Source organism: Sinohyriopsis cumingii, chromosome 11 (assembly GCF_028554795.1).
Source record: "Sinohyriopsis cumingii isolate HCF-2022 chromosome 11, ASM2855479v2, whole genome shotgun sequence".
Classification (NCBI taxonomy): Eukaryota; Metazoa; Mollusca; class Bivalvia; order Unionida; family Unionidae; genus Sinohyriopsis; species Sinohyriopsis cumingii.
In genome coordinates, this window is record NC_142971.1 from 78,812,923 (window position 1) to 78,834,625 (window position 21,703).

Genomic DNA, 21,703 nt, shown 5'->3' on the forward strand with positions numbered 1-21,703 from the left:
ATGAGTACAATGTTCATTATGGACAAAATATACATCATAAGATATCTTTCTGGTACAAACCCCATATCAATATTAATTTTATTCTGGGACTTACAATAACAAGATTGTCAAGATGACCACCGTGGTAGTCATATTGGATCTCCGATTTCCTTTTAGGACCAACCACACATGAAAAGTCTTCAGAAGAAAATGTGATAGCAATTTCACTTCTAATTTAAAAGTGGCACAATTTGCTAAATAGACAGTGCAGTGACCATAGTGGACTTCAGATCGAACCATTTTCATTAGGACCTGAGAAATATCGTCAGAAGACTCCATTTTAATATGACCATCCATTCAGAAGAACTAATGATAACTAAATTTTTAAGATGGCTATTGTAGTGACAATATTGCATATTCAAGGGGCAAATGTTTCTTTTAAGACCAAGTAGACTATGGGACTAATGTGTGTTTAGTTTCATGTCAATCATCCAAATTGTTTATGCGTAGTGAAAACAAGTTTGTGTTGATGAATTGACAAACATTTTATCAGAGTCATTATATGTCATTATTTGACAGACAACAAGACATCCCATACATTCTTCTGCTCTTTGACCTTTAGAGCTAACATTGTTGACAATACTCTTATGTGGGTTTGAAATTGTTCACCTGAATAACTGACATGGATTAACTGGTGAAACACAATTCATACATGCATGGGAAGTGTTGTTAGCAAAGAATTATTTTGCACTTAAGTATTAAATATCTAAAAATGTGTTTGTTTTTTATCTTCCTTATTAGGTCATATAGCAATATTAGTTAATTATATCGGATACCCTGTACATACATGTACCTTGCTGATCTGTTTGGCTTATTCTGAGTACAGGTTCAGGCTTATCAATATCTAATGATCTTTTTTGTCTTTTGTACCCGCAAGACTAAATGAAAGACTACACATAATTACCATATGATAAAAGTTTTAATTCTTGTGTGCAATACTGGTATGGGCTGTAGAGATCTTCAGTATCAAATCCTTTGCTGACGGGAGAATTCTGTGTCACCATTTTAATTTGTACTGATATACCACATACCAACAACTGACTTCTCATAATAAAATGGTCTCTGCTGGATAATAACATATTTATCTCACGACAGTTCAGACAAGCCTACCATCCGTGTTTTGAAACATTTAATCCAGGTAAAATGGTCCACAAATGTTTGTCTTCTTGTTTAAAACTCAAATTTACAATGGCAGCACCGATGACACAATATACCACAAAGATGTTGCAGAAAAAGATGATTTGCGTTTTAGGCACACGTTCTCCATACCACACCCACATGGGTTGCTTTTGTAGATCTTGCAGAGAAGAAGTGGGTGAAGGAGTGATCAGGGTTGTTGTATTGAAGGGCATGACGGTTACATTTTTTTATAGTCAATGACTTGCAAAGTGTCGATCCAAGAATAAAAACTGGGAGGATACCCTTTCCAACGTACTTTGACTTCTTTGGCACTACGTTTTCTCACTTTACGGGTTCTTCATTTGAGAATTATTTCGATGTCATACACTTCATCTTCTGTTTTGGTTATGCATTGTAACATAGGCAAGTAAAAAGTTCCTTTAACTTCCAATTCATGTCTTCCAATTTATAGTCGGCAGGATGACGGCCATGTAATTGTCCAGTGACAAGAAACAATTCAGTGGTCCAGTTGGGTAGGTAATCTTTGTCGAAAGTGCATTTGTCTTTGCCAATGCGCACCCATTCTCCTACTGTCATTACTATACCTTTCATGGGGACAGCCACCGTCAGGGACGCACCAAACAGACACTCAAAAACAGTCACTTCCTGGGGGGCACACCCAATGCTCCGAAGGTAAGATTGGGTGTTCGCATGGACCAGGTGTGGTAAGATATGTCGCTGTACTTGAAAGTATGTTGACGTGTACAATCTTTCCACGTGCGTTCTTTCAAGGTGCGTTGAAAACATTCCACGATGCTTTCTTTGATTTCATGATTCTCAGTGGTGAAAAAATGAATGTCACATTTCTTTAATTCTTTTTGGATAGGTGGTTCAGAAATTATGTGCCTTTGCTGGTTTCATTTTTGAGTATTGGGCACGATACTATTTCTGGACTCCTCCATATCACACAGGATGGGCTAGAGTGTAGTAAATGCCGGCTAACACCTTCTCCATTTTTGTTAAGAGGTCACCCACTCTACACTAATGCTACTTTTCATGTGGTATTTTCATGGATTGTAATGCTTTGTGTGTCTGGCGAGCGATAAGTGTCGAGGAGGAGGATGTCTGAACAGGGTTAATCAGTTTTTGTTTCACTTTTGTCTTCACCTTACATTTCTCTTCTGTGGAAGAAAGGGTAGCCATCATCTTTTTAATCCATCTAATTCTGGATGTAGTTTGTGTTGGTCACTTGCTCTGGTAGTGTTGTTAATTTGTATACTTCTTCTGTTGGAGTTTGAACCTCTACTTCTTCTTCTCTTTTTTCTGTTTTGGTCACTGGGGATAGTAGTAGTGGTGATGATCTTTCTATCAAGGTCTTAAAATCTTTCAAGGTTGGTGGTGCTGTTTCGTCTACAGCTTTCTGGTGAAAAAATTGCAGTTGTTGCAACACTTCACCATACCATTGCGATTTTTCCGTTTTTGACAAATTGCTGAGATCCATCAAACTATTGCAATTCATGTTGTAACTGGGATATCTCTATCAAATGAGGATTGGGAGATATATGCGGGTTCGCTGTTCTTGCCATTGATGGTATTCTATCCATTGTTTGTAAGGCACTAAAATCAGTTTTTGTCCTTCCATCATATTTCAATGGTCACGTCTGAGATCTTTTAACTCCAGAGGTTACCTTTATCTTCGTGGAAGCATGGGTCAAATACCTGCCAGGAGTCTCAACGTGGGCCCTACTATAGCTTACTTAGAGCCTTCAGCATTGTACAGATGTCATTCCAAAATTTCTGGTAATCATTTGCATTTATAGTGACTGATTTAACATGAGCAATTATTTTATTTCTTTCATCTCTCAAAAACTGTTTCATTTTCAATTGCTGTGGGCTTATAGTATAAACAATATTATTGAAAAGTGCAAATAAAAGTGTAATATCATATTCACCTAGGTTTGTATTTCCAATGTTCATCTGAGATTTATTTAGTATTCTACTCTTCTTAAGACTTTCAATGGCTGTCCTGTTGTTGGCAAGATACTGGTCAAGACTGCAGGTGACAGTAACTGTATGATGACGCATGAGGTGTCTAAGGACCCTAGATAAAAACATTTAACAGCAAGCATGCAATGTGCATAAATCTGTCAGCATCATCAACTGTTGGGGCCTGTACGGCATCAGCTGTTTTTGTGGTGCTGGATGTTGGGACTGGCTTGGGACCACTGATGGTAGATGGTGGGGGACCATATGATGGAATATGCATACTATCAACTGATGTGGAGCTGGCATGAGGCCAACAGTATCGGATGGTATGGAAATATATGGCGGGGCTTGCATGAAATCAGTTATTGTGGAAGCAGATGTTATGGCCTGTGTGGCATCAGCCCTTGCAGAAGTGGATGTTGAAGCTGGCATGGGACCAGCAGTTGTGTGTGACCTGGAATTGATGTTTGGCATTCAAGGAGATCAACTGCTGTGGAACTGGAAGTTGTGGCTGGCTTGGGACCAGCAGTTGTTAATAGATTTGAACCGGATGATGGGGTCTGCATAATATCAGTTGTTGTGGAACTAGATGTTTCTGTTTGCATAAAAACAGCTACTGTAAAACTGGATGTTGGCAGTTGTGCTGAACCATTTGTTGTGGATGGTGTAGAAGCAGATGTTGGAAATGGCTTAACATAAGCTGTTGTGGAAACAGATGTTGTGGCTTGGACGACATCAGATGTTGTGGGTTCAAATCTTGGGGTTTGCATGATAGGAGTTGTTGTGGAACTGGATGGTGTTACATGCATGACATCAGTTATTGTGGATGTTGTGGATGCAGATGTCGCTGGCATAACATCAGTTGTTGTAGAAGCAAATGTTGGGTCTTGCATGACATCAGCTGTTGTGGATCCTGAGGTTGAGGTTCGCATGAAAGCTGTTGTGGAACTGGATATTGACGTTTGCATGACATCAACTGTTGCGGATCTGGATGGTGGGGATGGTTTAGAACCAGATGGTTATTTCATGCATGGGATCATCAGTTGTAGATAGTGTGGAAACAGATGTTGGGTCTTGTATTAGATTAGACGTTGTGGATCCAAATGTTGGGGTTTCCATACGATGAGTTACAGAACCAGATATTGCAGTTTGCATAACATCTGATGGTTTGGAACTGGATGTTGGGGATGACGTGAAAGCTGCTGTTGTAGATGGTGTAGAACAAGATCCTGTAGCCTGAGACCAGATGCTGCAGAACTAGGCTCTGGGCCCTGGATGGAGCTAGGAGTTGTTGATGGTGTTGAACCTAATGCTGACGTTTGCAATGTGGTAATTTATAGTGATGTCTAGCACTGGGGCATCATGCTGGTGCTTGCATTACATCTGCTGTTGGTGATGGCTTGGGGTACTAAATGCTCTAGGTACTGGTGATGACATGGAACCAACTGCCACCTCTGGTGTAGGGCCAGATTTTGGGGCTCTAGTGGGAACATCTGTTGGGGCTGGTGTAGTACTGCCTACTAGGACTGGCACAGGACTGACAGGGGCTGAAAATAGCCAAATGGACAATGTTTTGAAACTATGTTTAAACAGTTTCCATGAGAGAAAATACTGTAATACAGGAGAAATACCTATGACTAAGAGCTTAGTGTAATTGGCAAGTTCTGTCATACAGTCAGTTATAAAACAGATGAGACGTGTTGAGCTATAATCATTACATCCATTTTATACATTACTCCTGTATTTTGGCTTCAAGTGAACAAATACTGAAATAAGAGCAGAATATCTACTTCAGTCAATCAATCCAGATTTAAAAATAAGATGAGGGAGTTTAAGTGAACAGCTGTCAAGAAAAACCATTTAAGGTAATACTAAATGTAATAAAGACCATTTCAGGTAATACTAAATGTAAAAGAAAAACCATTTCAGATAATACTAAATATAAACAAAAAAAAAAAAAACATTTCAGGTGATAGTGAATGAAACAAAACAACTATTTTAGGTAATACTAAATGTAATAAAAAGTAATTCCAGGTGATACTCAACGTAATGAAAAATCTCTACATGTGATCCTGCATTCACAAAATGTAATGAAAATCTCATTTTTCTGATACATTATTAGTGAAGAACAGTTTCAGATAGATACTAAATATTTAAAAAAATCATTTCGGGTGATACTGAAGGTTAAAAAAAACACATTTCAAGTTATACTAAATGTAACTAAAAACCACTTCAGGAACTGCTAAATATGATAAAACTATTTCAGGTGATACTAAATGTAATGAACAATCAGTTTAGGTGATACTTTATGGGAAGAAAAACTATTACAAAGGATAATGTGTGTAGAGCAACAATCATTTCATTCATATTTAATGTAAAGAACATAATTTCACATGCCACTGCATGCAAAGTCAAATACATTGCAAGTGATACTAAATGAACTTGAAATTGTCCACACTATGTTTAGAAATGTTGTTGGTGTTGTTGTTGTTGTAGCGTTTAACAACATTTTTCAGCACAAGATAGGCTATACATGGCGGCCAGTATTAATGGTGGAGGTAAAACCTGGCAAAACCCTGGAAAGAACTACCCACGAGAAACTACTGGCAAGCTCTCTCACATACACACATTGGCTGAATCCGAGACTCGAAACCCACGCAGACAGAGGTGAGCTGGCAGTGATCCATAACGGAGAGAGCTTTAGACCACTCCGGGCTTCGTGTGTATTTGTAACATGAGATTTAAGTAAAATTTATACTTTTACGTCACCGGAACAGTTCTAGAATTTGAACAGAATGTAGGGGCCTTTTATGTAGTGGACCAAAATTAGCGGAAATGATGAAAAAAAATATGACACAGATGTAACTGCCAGCAAGTTCAGTATCATCGTCATTACCATCATCATCATCAAGACCTGTCATGAAAATAGTGAAGTTGATGAAAAATAAAATTTAGTAATGTAATAGGATGGTTTAAGAAAACAGTATTCTAGCAGTGACGTTAAGCCTATCATACTTTGCTGAATCTAAGAAATATCCAAATACACATTTTAAGATGCATTAATAGGCATTGAAATGTACTAGTATATGCAAACAAGAGCCCAAGTGGATCTTATATCATTTACCAGGCTTATATAGTACTGTCTTATCATGTCAGTATTCTAAGATTTGATCCTATTTTTCCCTTTTGCACAATTATTCATGTTATAGTGTTTAAAGAGGTGAAGATACTTTTGGCCTCTATGTGCATAGTGTATGTTAATTCGTTTATCTAAAAAAAACCACCGAGATTAGTACAGTTAAATTTTCAAGAAATATTCACTATTTCATTTGGAAGAGAGGGTTATCACAATGACCACAAAGAAAGCACATAATGTATCCAGATCTGGAATCCGTCATGATTATGGTAAAGTATGGTTGTTTACTTAAATAGTTTACACTGTAGGCATAAATATCACCATGTTTCAGGTTCTACAGAGTAACCACCCCTAATCAATTAACCAGTCTTATTCAGCAGATATTGATTGACAAATCAACACACATATTGTTTTTAGTGATTCTGACACTTTGGTTTGGACAAACGCTATATGAATGGAAGAGTCAATAATGATTTATCCATGCTTCCAGGAAGAAAAATATCAAAACCATGGCTGTCACAAATTTGCATTGTGCTTCAATGTGTGTTTGTGATGTTAGGATTTTGAAGGTAGCTTTAACTTTCTTTTAGCAATATCGCTACAATGTCTGTAATGTATTATTTTATAGTGATGTCTAGCACTGGGGCATCATGCTACAGACATGTAAATTCATGTCCGACCTAGTCACATTATCCTGACACTACGCCAACCAGTCCTAAAATTAAAATCTTAATGCTGAATGCCAAGCAAGGCAATACACAAACAGAAAACCATCATTGTCTTCACAGATGCATGCAAACAAACTACAGTTTCCTTAATGTGTTTATTATCTGATGACCTTGCCAGACACAATCACGACATATGCTCTTGTTTGCTGCTAAATAGCTGATATACAAATAATATGGCTAGCAGCAGTTGAAATTGGAATACTTACTGACACATATTTTCTCTTTTAAGTGCTTTACATCACTCAGTTATGTGCCATAGGATACATGATTTTTATGCATGTATTGAGTACCGTATACAATTTGTTCTATACGACTGACTGCATGCCTTGAGTACAGTATGAAATGATCTCCATGACAGACTGCATGCCTTGAATACAGCATGAAATGATCTCCATGACAGACTGCATGCCTGGAGTACAGTATGAAATGATCTCCATGGCAGACTGCATGCCTGGAGAACAGTATGAAATGATCTCCATGACAGACTGCATGCCTTGAATACAGCATGAAATGATCTCCATGATAAACTGCATGCCTGGAGTACAGTATGAAATGATCTCCATGACAGACTGCATGCCTGGAGAACAGTATGAAATGATCTCCATGACAGACTGCATGCCTTAAATACAGCATGAAATGATCTCCATGATAAATTGCATGCCTGGAGTACAGTATGAAATGATCTCCATGACAGACTGCATGCCTGGAGAACAGTATGAAATGATCTCCATGACAGACTGCATGCCTGGAGAACAGTATGAAATGATCTCCATGACAGACTGCATGCCTGGAGAACAGTATGAAATGATCTCCATGATAGACTGCATGTTCTGAGTACAGTATGAAATGATCGCCATGATATGCTGCACGTCTTGGGTACATTATGATATATGATATATATGATGGACTACATGTCTTTAATACAGCATGAGATATGATCTCCATGACAGACTGCATGCCTTGAATACAGCATGAAATGATCTCCACGATAAATTGCATGCCTGGAGTACAGTATGAAATGATCTCCATGACAGACTGCATGCCTGGAGAACAGTATGAAATGATCTCCATGATAGACTGCATGCCTTGAATACAGCATGAAATGATCTCCATGATAAATTGCATGCCTGGAGTACAGTATGAAATGATCTCCATGACAGACTGCATGTTCTGAGTACAGTATGAAATGATCGCCATGATATGCTGCACGTCTTGGGTACATTATGATATATGATATATATGATGGACTACATGTCTTTAATACAGCATGAGATATGATCTCTCTGACAGACTGCATGCCTTGAGAGACCATTTTCTGCTGCCAGATTTAGGTGGTCTTCCGTCAACATGAGTTTAATTGTAGTTCAACAGAGTGTGACAATAAATCATTATTATTAAGATCAAATATGAAATTACCAAAATTTACCATTTTACTTAACTACTACATGTACTATTTTTAAACTTACCTATGGGTTGTAATGGCTGGTAATGGGATTCCCAGACATGTCCTAGAAGAATGGGATCCCCTTGAAATGTGGTTTGTCTAACAACCAAAACAATGATGTCTTCAGGACCTGATAACGGTGAGCTAGTTACAATCATATTATCGATTTGTAACATTGTAGCCATTGCAACCACCACCAGATTGTCTACCCATTCACCATCCCTGGCTATTCACGTACAGTAGACATCGAACGACTCATTGTAGATGAAACTATCCAAATGCATGGTGCCTGAGTAGATTAGAAACATTCAGTTGAGTAATAGATTAGTTAACAAAAATCGATTATTCATCATAATAAGACAAGGATGCTGATCTTTTATTACCCAACCTCTGAATGGTCAATGTGGGTCAGATGAAAACCCCATTTTAACATAAAGTTATTAAACATTTTTATATTTGCTATATCATGTACTTATATGAAACTAAAATGGAATGATTGGTCATTGAATGCATGGTGTGTTGCTGAAAATACACTGCTCACTAAGTTTCACATCAGTAGAGTACAAGTCCAGTGACTCACATAAAAATCTATAGAATGATACAGAGTCAGTAATACATTTCACTGGGATCAGCCCAAGTGCCTAACAGAATCGTATTTCCTTTAACATTTGTATTTCATATACTTTAAGAAATTTGTTTTTTAAGTCCAGTACTTCACATATACAGCAGAAATGCAAAAATATTTTCATTTTGTATACACATACCTCTACTTGTGAGCCCCGATGGCCAAGTGGTCTAAAGCGCTCACCATTCCGGATCACTGCTATCTCACCTCTGTTTGCATGTGTTTAAGTCTCAGGCTCGGCTAACGTAGCTATGTGAGAAAGCTTGCCAGTAGCTTCTCATAGTTCGGTGGTTCTCCCCGGCATTTTCCAATGTTCTTTCTCCACCAGTTATACTGGCCACCATGTATAGCCTATATTGTGCTGAAAATGATGTCAAACCCCAACAACAATTCTCTCTACTGTTTGTAATATATATATATACTTACATATATATGGAGGTATTATTTTTTATTAGATACAGTTCATGGATAAATTTCTGTGACATGATAGATATAGTCACAAAAGAAGCGACTTGCTTAGGATTGCCTATAATGCTTACAGTTTCTGTTAATCAAGCCATTAACGTACATCTGGGAAAAGGTAAAAAATGTCCTTTCAGTTTCCTCTTTGTGGTTCATCTGGGAAGAGATTGAAAAATGCCCTTCATATTCCCCTTAGTGGTTTGGCCAGCATACAATATTATGTACCTGTAGCACTCTTTTAGTCTTAATGAAGGCAGCTATTTCCTGGCCTAGCTGTTGTGGTGATTTTTGTACAACACAATTTAATCACCGAATCTGACTGGAGATGGCCTCAAAAAGCAGTTCCCATCAGCAGGAGTGTCACCATGAAGTTCCAGCCCCACTGACCGACAGTTTGCTTCCAGTGTAAACTGGTGGAAATAAGCAGCTTGGTGTGAGTTGTGTAGAATCTGGCACAACAATTTTGGGTCTTTAACAATAACTTTGGGTCTGAACAAGGGACTGCAAACACAACTGTACATATTGTTCCACACCAGAATCTGACACAAGAATTTAGGGTCTGAACAAAGCACTAATGAAAAGAGAACTGTACATGTGTTTACTCATTTGATCTGGATCACACAAAACCATGAGCTTCTATAGTTGAAATTCAAATTTGCATTTTACTGCAACTTCACTCCAAACACCTATCATAATGTTGGATCCATAAGAACACCTAATTGTAAATTTAGTTGCCATTTCAAAATTTTAGGTCACTGAAGCCTAATAATCTGGTCATTGCCAATGACAAATGGAAGACACAAATGAGGGCATAATTAATGATATTAGGTGGAAAAATCTTAATTTTCTATAAAAGTCAATTTCAAAAGTAATTATATAAAAATCATAAGGTTATTTCAATAGTATAGATCTCATTAGCATAACTGTCAACAGTCATTATCTACTTTAACCTCTGGCCAGACACTGAAATTCACTATCTGGAGCTTGCTAAACAATGTCTTGACATATTATGATGTCCATAACATACTTGCAGACTTGTAATGGTAAAGAACAACTGATTTGTAAACACTCAGAGAAACAAAGTCTCGATGACTGAGAGGGGTATGCTTATTTACAATCAATAACCTGTCTGTTGCAAGTCATATTAACTAGCTATCAATTGATTGGTTATATAACTGATGTGCCATTTGAAAAAAGCACTCAAAAGTCTAGCTGACTGTGTATGTAATGCACACTGAGCAAAACATAAACAACCTCTTATCACCACTCTCAACCCATAGCCATGCCTTTTTTCGCATGATCCTGGAAGGTCTGAATATGTTTATTTTTATCACAACTTGAATCCATTTTGGACCTGGGACATTTGAAGACCTGCAGTGCCACCCAACTTGTATGCATGATGGACAGCACATAACCCACTATGGGCACAGAACCATGACCAACTATGGACACAATGCCATAAAATAAAATCAGATGTATTATGGACAGTATACAACTCGCAATGGAAACAGGACTACACCATACATCCAGATGCATGATGGACAGCACACGATCCACTATGGACCCAGAACAATTTCATAAGGCCATACAAACTTATTTGATGTGTAAGAAATTGTTACCTTTGTACAGATAAAGTTTACTTGAAAAGCTCTTTGTTCTGGTTCTCACATCATGGGCTTGAGGCATGATCTGGTCTTAGGTATCTGTGTTTCCTGAATAAAGAAAGCGATGTCTTACACACAAATCTGTCTATCCAAATAACAAGCTAGACAGTTTTAGATAGACGAAATTGATGTCTTACACAAAGTGAACAATCTATCCACACAACTATCTAGAGAGCTATCGATTTAAGAAAGTGATGTATTACACAAAATAGATCTACCTACTGATACAAGAAGCTTTGCAGCTACCAAATGAATAAAGTAATGTATTACACACACAAATATATATATATATATATATATATATATATATATATATATATATATATACACACACTTATACATGAACCAAACTAGCCAGCATTAGATTGTAGAATGAGGCATCTTACATTGAAGATTTAACTAGTAATTTCAGAGAAGTTTTGTCCCATGCCTGCTGTGATGATGTCATCAAATTATACAACAGTGAATTGGATTGTGCCTTTCTGACAGGGGTGAATAGTTGCTAGTCAGAAATTAAGAGTGGAATTGACAGCTTGGTGGAAAAGTTACAATACTAACATTTCACCATGACTTTGAATATGAAATACCCAACAGAGTACACAAGAGACTCTTGAGTGATGATATATAAGTATACTAACTTCCATCATTAAAGCTGGAAAGGTCTGAAGCTAATGAATAGAAAAAAAGTGTGATGGAAAACAGATTACTGACTCAAGACCATTAAGGTAGGGATCACTCTGGTGGCCTAGTGGTTAGATCTTCCACCTAGGATGCAGGAGGTTGTGGGTTCGATCCAAGGCCGAGTCATACCAAAGAATGGTAAAAAGCAATTATTGATGCTTGGATGATCGATGATGTGTAACACATGATGCACAACTGATACAGACATATACCATACACAAGTGATACAGACACATACCATACATAACTGATGCAGACACATACCATACACTACTGATACAGACACATAAAATACACAACTGATACACATACATACCATACACAACTAATGCAGACATACACCATACACAACTGACACAGACACATACCATACACAACTGATGCAGACACATACCACACACAACTGATACAGACATATACCATACACAACTGATGCAGACATACACTATACACAACTGATACAGACATATACCATACACAACTGATGCAGACATACACTATACAGAACTGATACAGACACATAACGTATACAACTGACACAGACACATACCACACACAACTGATACAGACATATACCATACACAACTGACACAGACACATACCGTACACAACTGATGCAGACACATACCATACACAACTGATGCAGACACATACCATACACAACTGATGCAGACACATACCACACACAACTGATACAGACATATACCATACACAACTGATGCAGACATACACTATACACAACTGATACAGACAAATACTGTATACAACTGATGCAGACACATACCATACACAACTGACACAGACACATACCATACACAACTGATACAGACACATACCATACACAACAGATACAGACACATACCAGATACAACTGATGCAGACACATACCATACACAACTGACACAGACACATACCATACACAACTGATACAGACACATACCATACACAACAGATACAGACACATACCAGATACAACTGATGCAGACACATACCGTACACAACTGACACAGACACATACCGTACACAACTGATGCAGACATACACCATACACAACTGATACAGGCACATGCCATATACAACTGATGCAGACACATACCATACACAACTGACACAGATACATGCCACACACAACTGATACAGGCACATACCATATACAACTGATGCAGACACATACCATACACAACTGACACAGACACATGCCACACACAACAGATACAGACACATACCGTATACAACTGATGCAGACACATACCATACACAACTGATACAGACAAATACCATACACAACTGATACAGACACATACCATACACAACTAATACAGACACATACCACACACAACTAATGCAGACACATACCATAAACAACTATTACAGATACCATATACAACTGATATAAAATGTATTACTAAATAGAGTTAAACAGTTTTATCAATATTTGTATTATGTATAATGCACATTTATTAAAGATACAGAAATTAAATAAATTATTTTAAAAAAAGAAATTAAAAAAATATATATATCTTGATATATTCTTGACAAATGTTAAATTGTTTACCAGAACTCAATTTATATAATAAAAAATTATGGTGTGCATAACACTTACTATCAAGTATTTTATAAATAATTAATCATATCATACAAAGAATTAATTTAAAATGCACTTTCGTTTTTAAAGAATTAGTAAACTTATTTTTATATTAGATTATATTTTACCAATTAAGTTTTTGTGCAAAAAAAAATAATATGAAACTATTCTTATCTAAATGCAAACAGGGGACATAATTCAGAAGAAAAAAAAAGAAAAAAAAGAAAGAAAGAAAAAGAAAAAGAAAAAACAGAATTAATGAATGTCATATAGTGTTTTTGAATTTAGACCTTTTGGATTCACCGTATTAAGATGGTGAATCCAATAGGTTTCCTTTAGCAGACGTTCCATTTCAGAATCAGCTTTAACAGTAGGTTGGAAGGAGAAATCTTGCAATGTATGGGAAATATTGTTAAAATGTGCGGCAACATGAGATGAAAATGATTGATCAGTATAATTTTTTATATCTGATCTATGTTGGTTCATATGTTTAGATATTTGTTGACTGGTTTGTCCAAAATACTGGATGCCACATTTTTTGTATGTTATCAAAAAAAAAACATTTGATGTTGCACAATTAATACCACAATGCATATTAAAAGTTTCTTTCATATTATTACTTTTGAAAGAAATATTTTCATTAATAAATGAACAGTGCGAACATCTAGGTCTATTACATTTAGTTGATGATCCTATTTTATATGATGTTTTTTCTCATTTAGAATTAGGAAATCTTTAAGATTTTTAGTCCTTTTATAAGCAAGTATGGGTTTGCTTTCGTGTAGCGATTTAACACTTGCTTTACATGAGAAGTTTAATAAATCCCAATATTTATTGATAATCTTACCTATATTAGGCAAACTTGGATTATATTCAATAACAAAAGGAATGATATCTTCATTTCTACTTTTGATTTTATATTGTAAAGATTCAAGCTGTGTAAGAGAAGATACTTTTTGGAATGCAGTATCAATGATATCAATAGGGAATAGGGACATTTCTATTTAAAAAATGCTGATCTAACTCTGTCAAATATGATTTAAAAACAGCGTCATCCGAAATAATTATTCTATATCTTTTTGCTCGACTATATGGTATCCCATTTTTACATGATTTAGGATGGCATGAAGAATATTCAACATATTGATGAATATTTGTGTTTTTAACATGAACCATGGTAGTAATGTCATTATTTTCATTTTTCACGATATCTATGCCCAAAAATGATACTTTAGTTTTAGAGACATTGAATGTAAATGTTAGTGTTGGATGAAATTCATTTAAACTGTCTATAAAATAATAAAGGTCTTTTAATGAATAACTCCAAATCATAAATATATCATCTAAAAACCTTAACCATACATCTGGTTTTAAGAGTCATTTATTTAGAAAATCATTTTCTAATTTTCCCATAAATAAAGATGCATAAGCAGGTGCCATAGGACTACCCATTGCTGTTCCCATTTTTCGGAGATAGTTTGTATTACCAAATTGAAAAAAGTTATTTTCGAGCACAAGTTTTATCAAATCAAAAACATGTTCTTTTGATAGTTTATATGTATATTCCTTTTCTTTAAGATAATATTTACACGCTTCGATACCATCATTGTGTGGTATATTCATGTAGAGAGAAACCACATCAAGTGTAACTAGGAATGAGTTATCAGTTAGTTTCGGTAACAATTTCAATTTGGTAATGAAATCATAAGTATCTTTGACATATGAAGATAGTGATTTCATCAGTAGTTGGAAAATATGATCAATATGTTGCGATATATTATTTGTAATTGAGTTATATGTAGAAATAATGGGTCTACCTGGATATCCTAAAGGTAGTGACTTATCAACAGTTTTATGTATTTTTGGTAAAATATAAAACTGAGGCATACTTATTTTATTTGGGAAGATATCTAGTTCACCATATATGGAACAATTGTGTACAGATATTTGATTAATACATTGTCTTATTTTTTCTTTAATATCTTCAGAAGGATTATAGGAAAGTTTTGTGTAATATTCTTCATCATTTAATTGTCTTTCTACTTCTTTAACACAATCCTCCTCATTCATTATTACTATTGTGCTAGACTTACTGGCTTTTTTAATAATAATACATTCATCTTGCGATAAGCTACGTAAAGAATTTATAGTTCTTCTTCAGATATGTTTGTAAAATGTTTTCTCTTAGGACTGCTATTTAAAATGTCTTGTTTAGTTGCTTCAGTATAAAAATTGAGATAAATATCTCGTCCTTTAGAAAGTGTAAATGTTGATTCTTTTTTATTGTAAAAGCTCTTATTTTGTAGATGAAACTATTTTCATATTGTGAAGATATACATGATTGTGAGAAAAATTCTTTTAATTTTAACGATCTTATGTATTTGAAAAATGCTTCTGCTAAATTAATATCATGCACTTTGGTTCTCGGACAATATGATAATCCCTTACCTATAAGAACGTAATCACTATTAAATAGAATTTGTTTAGAAAGGTTTAACACAGCTTCTTTTCCTCTTTCGATTTCCTTTTTTCTTTTCTTTTCTTTCCTCTGTCTGTTCTTGTTTTGTATTCTAATAAATCTCCTATTCTTTCTTCTACTTGTTTAGTTTTCAACAGATCCTTGATGGTTTCCATTAGACTTTGTATTGTTGCTATAACCGTTCTGTTGGATTCTTGTGTAATTTTCTTCGCCCCATTTTTTACAGCATCTGAACAGGTCGCCTTTTGTGTGCATGGGGCTGTTAAGGTTTTTGCTTGATCATTTTTGCAATTGTTTGGAATGGGTCTATTATTTTTTTCAATGTGATTTGGTTGATAGGTAATTCGTGCTCGTGCTTATTCCATTTCCTTTTCATGTCTTTGCTGTTGGTTATTCCGTGTGTGATTCTTAGTTACTGTCCGTTTCTATTTTACATTGATGAAGTTAATTTCCTCTGATGATTTATTTGGTTGTTGATTATCTCTTTTTGATTTTCCTCTAGTTCTTTTCGATGCTGATGTTTCTCTTTGTCCAAGAAAATTGTTTTTCTCTCTCTGTAAATTCTGTAACTTTTTAAGTTGACTCCATAAAAGTTCATCTTTTTTAGATTCAGTTTTTTTAAAAAGGTCTTCATCAAAAATGCCTGCATTTCCTTTTATCAAAGTGTTTAGTTCATTTCTATGCTCTTCTAGATACTTGCCTATCTTGATCACTCTCCTCTGATGTTCTTCTTTCAGTTTCTCACATATTTCTAAAGACACTTTTTCCAATAGGGAGTCAATAGATTCTTGAAACTTCTTTGATGCTGTATCATTCCCAATATGAACATTTAATTTTAAATGCAAACCATTTGGCACAAGATTGTCCTCCAGAACATTTTCAAGAAAGCATGCGTGTAATCCATTTTTCATCTGTTTCTTCGCTAATTCTTCCATTGTCCATTTTCAAATAAGTCGTTCTATTGCTAATTCGTGGATCATATGTTGATACCATGGTGTTGTCAAGGTTCTTTTGATAAATTATAAAATAAACAACACCAACACGTCGAATGGGTGACCAGTTTCGCTTTAATGCTTCATCAATGTCTAATGAAGCATTAAAGTGAAACCTGTCACACATTCTACATGTTGGTGTTGTTTATTTTATAATATACAACTGAGACAGACACATGTCATACACAACTAATACTGACACATAAAATACACAGTTTATATACACATACCATGATACATAACAGATGCAGGCACATACCGTACACAACTGACACAGACACATATAATACAGACACATATCATACAGAACTGATACAGAAACATACCACACACAAATTAAACAGACACATACCACACACAACTAATACAAACACATACCATACACAACTAATACAGACACATACCATACACAATTGATACAGACACATATCATACACAACTGATACAGACACATACCATACACAACTGATAAACACATACCATACATAACAGATACAGGCACATACCTTTCACAACAAATACAGACACATACCATACAAAACTAATACACATATACAAAACTAATACAAGCACATACCATACACAACTGATACAAGGGTATAGCATACACAACTGATACAGACATAATGCCATACACAACCGATACAGAAACATACCATGCACAACTAATACAGACACATACCATACAGAACAGATACAGACACATACCATACACAACTGATGCAGGCACATACCATACAAAACTGATACAGACACATGCCATACACAACTGAGACAGGCACATACCATACACAACTAATGCAAGCACATACCATACACAACTGATGAAGACACATATCATACACTAATGATGCAGACACATATCATACACAACTGATGCAGACACATACCATACACAACTGATGCAGACATATACCATACACAATTGATGCAGACACATACCATACACAACTGATACAAGGACATAGAATACACAAATGATGCAGACACATACCATACACAGCTGATGCAGACACATACTATACACAACTGATGCAGACACATACCATACCTAACTGATGCAGGGACATAGTATGCACAGTTGAAACAGACACATACCATACACAAATGATGCAGACACAGACCATTCACAACTGATGCAGGGACATAGCATACACAACTGACACAGACCTATACCATACACTACTGATTCAGGACATATCATGCACATCTGATACAGACATATACCATACTCAACTGATACAGATACATATCAATTATCATACACAACTGATACAGACAAATAACATACAGAACTAATACAGACACATACAATATACAACTGACACATAACATACATAACAGATGCAGGCACATACCATACACAACAAATACAGACACAAACCATACAAAACTAATACAGGCACATACCATACACAACTAATACAGACACATACGATACACAACTGACATATAACATACATAACAGATGCAGGCACATACCATACACAACAAATACAGGCACAAACCATACAAAACTAATACAGACACATACCGTACACAACAAATACAGACACAAACCATACAAAACTAATACAGGCACATACCATACACAACTGATACAGACAAATAACATACACAACTAATACAGACACATACGATACACAACTGACATATAACATACATAACAGATGCAGGCACATACCATACACAACAAATACAGGCACAAACCATACAAAACTAATACAGACACATACCGTACACAACTGACACAAGGGCATATCATACACAACTGATAGAGACACATATAATACACAACTAATACAGACACATACCATACACAACTGATACAGACACATATCATACACAACTGATGCAGACACATACCATACACAACTGATGCAGGCACATACCATACAAAACTAATGCATGCTCATACCATACACATCTGATGCATGCTCATACCATACACAACTGACGCAGAAACATACCATACACAACTGATACAGACACATACCATACAAAACTGATACAGACATACACCATACACATCTGATACAGACACATACCATATACAACTGATAGACACACGCCATATACAACTGATGCAGACACATACCACACACAACTGATGCAGAAACATACCATACACAACTAATGCATGCACATACCATACACAACTGATGCATGCTCATACCATATACAACTGATACAGAAACATACCATACACAACTGATGCAGAAACATATCATACACAACCGATGCATGCAAATACCATACACAACTGATGCAGACACATACCATACACAACTGATGCCGACACATACCATACATAACTGATGCAGACACATGCCATACACAACTCATGCAGACACATACCCATACACAACTGATACAGACACACACCATACACAAATGATGCAGACACATACCATACGCAACTGATGCTGGGACATAGCATGCACAACTGATGCAGACACACACCATGCACAACTGATGTAGACACATACCATACACATCTGATACAGACATATGCCACACACAACTGACACAGACACATATCATACACAATTGATGCAGGGACATACCATGGTCAACTGATACAAACACATATCATACACAACTGATGCAGAAACATGCCATATACAACTGATACAGACACATAAAATACACAACTGATGCAGGGACATAGCATGCACAACTGACACAGACATATACCATACACAACTGATACAGGGACATACCTTGCACAACTGATATAAACACATACCATACACAAGTGATGCAGACACATACCAGGCACAACTAATACAGACACATATCATACACAAGTGATGCAGACACATACCTTACACAACTGATACAGACACATACCATACACAACTGATGCAGACACATGCCACACATCACAGATACAGACACATACCATACACAACTGATCCAGACAATATCATACACAACTGATGCAGACACATGCCACACACAACTGATACTGAGACATACCATACACAACTGATGCAGACACATACCATACATCACAGATACAGACACATACCAGGCACAACTAATACAGACACATATCATACACAAGTGATGCAGACACATACCTTACACAACTGATACAGACACATACCATACACAACTGATGCAGACACATGCCACACATCACAGATACAGACACATACCATACACAACTGATCCAGACAATATCATACACAACTGATGCAGACACATGCCACACACAACAGATGCTGTGACATACCATTCACAACTGATGCAGGGACATAGCATGCACACCTGACACATACATGTACCATGCACTACTGATGCATTGACATAGCATGCACAACTGATACAGACACATACCATACACAACTGATACAAACACATATCATACACAAGTGATGCAGACACATACCACACGTAACTAATACAGACACATACCATACACAACTGATGCAGACACATACCATACACAACTGATACAGACACATACCATACACAACTGATACAGGCACATACCATACACAACTGATGAAGGGACATAGCATGCACAACTGACATAGACACTTACCATACTCAACTGATGCAGGGACATACCGTGCACAACTGATACAAAGGCATATCATACATAAGTAATGCAGACACATACCATACACAACTGATACAGACACATAAAATACACAACTGATGCAGGGACATACCATGCACAACTGATACAGACACATAAAATACACAACTGATGCAGGGACATACGGTGCACAACTGATACACACACATACCATACACAACTGATGCAGACACATATCATACACAACTGATACAGACACATATCATACACAACTGATGCAGACACATATCATACACAAGTGATGCAGACACATACCACACGTAACTAATACAGACACATACCATACACAACTGATGCAGACACATACCATACACAACTGATACAGACACATGCCACACACAACTGATACCAACACATACCATACACAACCAATGCAGACACATACCACACTTGAATTGTACAGACACATACCATACACAACTGATACAGACACATACCATACACAACTGATACCGACATATACCAAAAGCTCTCATATACTTACGGTCAGTTGAGATAAACTTGCAGGAGTAGTTGTCTTCACAATATTTTCATGAAAAACTGCATCCATCTGAAAACCAAGAAGGGCCTTAACTCGTAGTTGTCAACTATAGAACAGAGAATGTTTAGGAAATTAATAATAATAACATAAACAATATAATCATTAAATCCATCTTATACTAATCAATGGGTGCATCTCAGTTTAGAACTCTATCTTATTCCATCATCAGAAGACTAATTATCTGGCTGTAAAACAATTACTGATATGACACCCATATATCGTATTAAGTTATAAGACAAAAAGGGCAATAACACAAACATAAATTGAAGTAGCTGGTTGATTTGTCAGACTGCACAACATTATTGATTACTAGTATATTTACCAACTTTCACAGCAATCCATCAAATACAACAGGACTAGTTGTGCTAACACTATTTCATACAAGAGAGACACACAGACAAGATAATATGATATATCCCTGCCTCACCAAAATCTTTTAGACATACCTTTTTTAATGGGTGTAGAGGGTACTCTATCCATTGAAGCAACATCTCCTTCTACGAATACTTTGGATTCTTTTCCTGACCCACTGTCTTCAATGACAGTCTGTCCCTGATTAAAATGGTTAAATATTTGTTGACATAAAATGTTAGCATTCAGCTAATATACATG

General features: G+C 36.2%; 3 protein-coding genes across 6 annotated transcripts in view; 1 reads left to right on the forward strand and 2 right to left on the reverse strand.

The window, feature by feature from the left end:
* LOC149788803 (enoyl-CoA hydratase domain-containing protein 3, mitochondrial-like) overlaps positions 1-21,703 on the forward strand; it is a 433,692-nt gene that overhangs the window by 203,372 nt on the left and 208,617 nt on the right. The window lies entirely within an intron of this gene.
* On the reverse strand, positions 984-8,824 carry LOC149788806 (uncharacterized). Of its 2 annotated transcripts, none has more exons than XM_089974926.1 (2): positions 8,475-8,824; positions 984-4,691 (listed from the first exon to the last, which is right to left on the reverse strand). In XM_089974926.1, exon 2 carries the CDS (start codon positions 4,110-4,112, stop codon positions 3,525-3,527), a length of 588 nt encoding a protein of 195 aa, XP_089831052.1. In that variant the 5' UTR covers positions 4,113-4,691; positions 8,475-8,824; the 3' UTR covers positions 984-3,524. Both variants share the same exon structure in this region, with proteins under 2 accessions (XP_089831052.1, XP_089831053.1).
* LOC149788807 (putative serine/threonine-protein kinase qkgA) overlaps positions 10,670-21,703 on the reverse strand; it is a 35,733-nt gene continuing 24,699 nt past the window's right edge. The window contains exons 6-8 of one of the 2 annotated variants that reach the window (XM_089974929.1): positions 21,538-21,643; positions 21,035-21,100; positions 10,670-11,251 (exon numbers count right to left, since the gene is read on the reverse strand). The gene's annotated coding sequence lies outside the window, so the exon portion shown is untranslated. Of the gene's footprint in view, positions 11,252-15,736; positions 16,957-21,034; positions 21,101-21,537; positions 21,644-21,703 lie in introns of those variants that run through there. The other variant, XM_089974928.1, reaches the window with a different exon arrangement.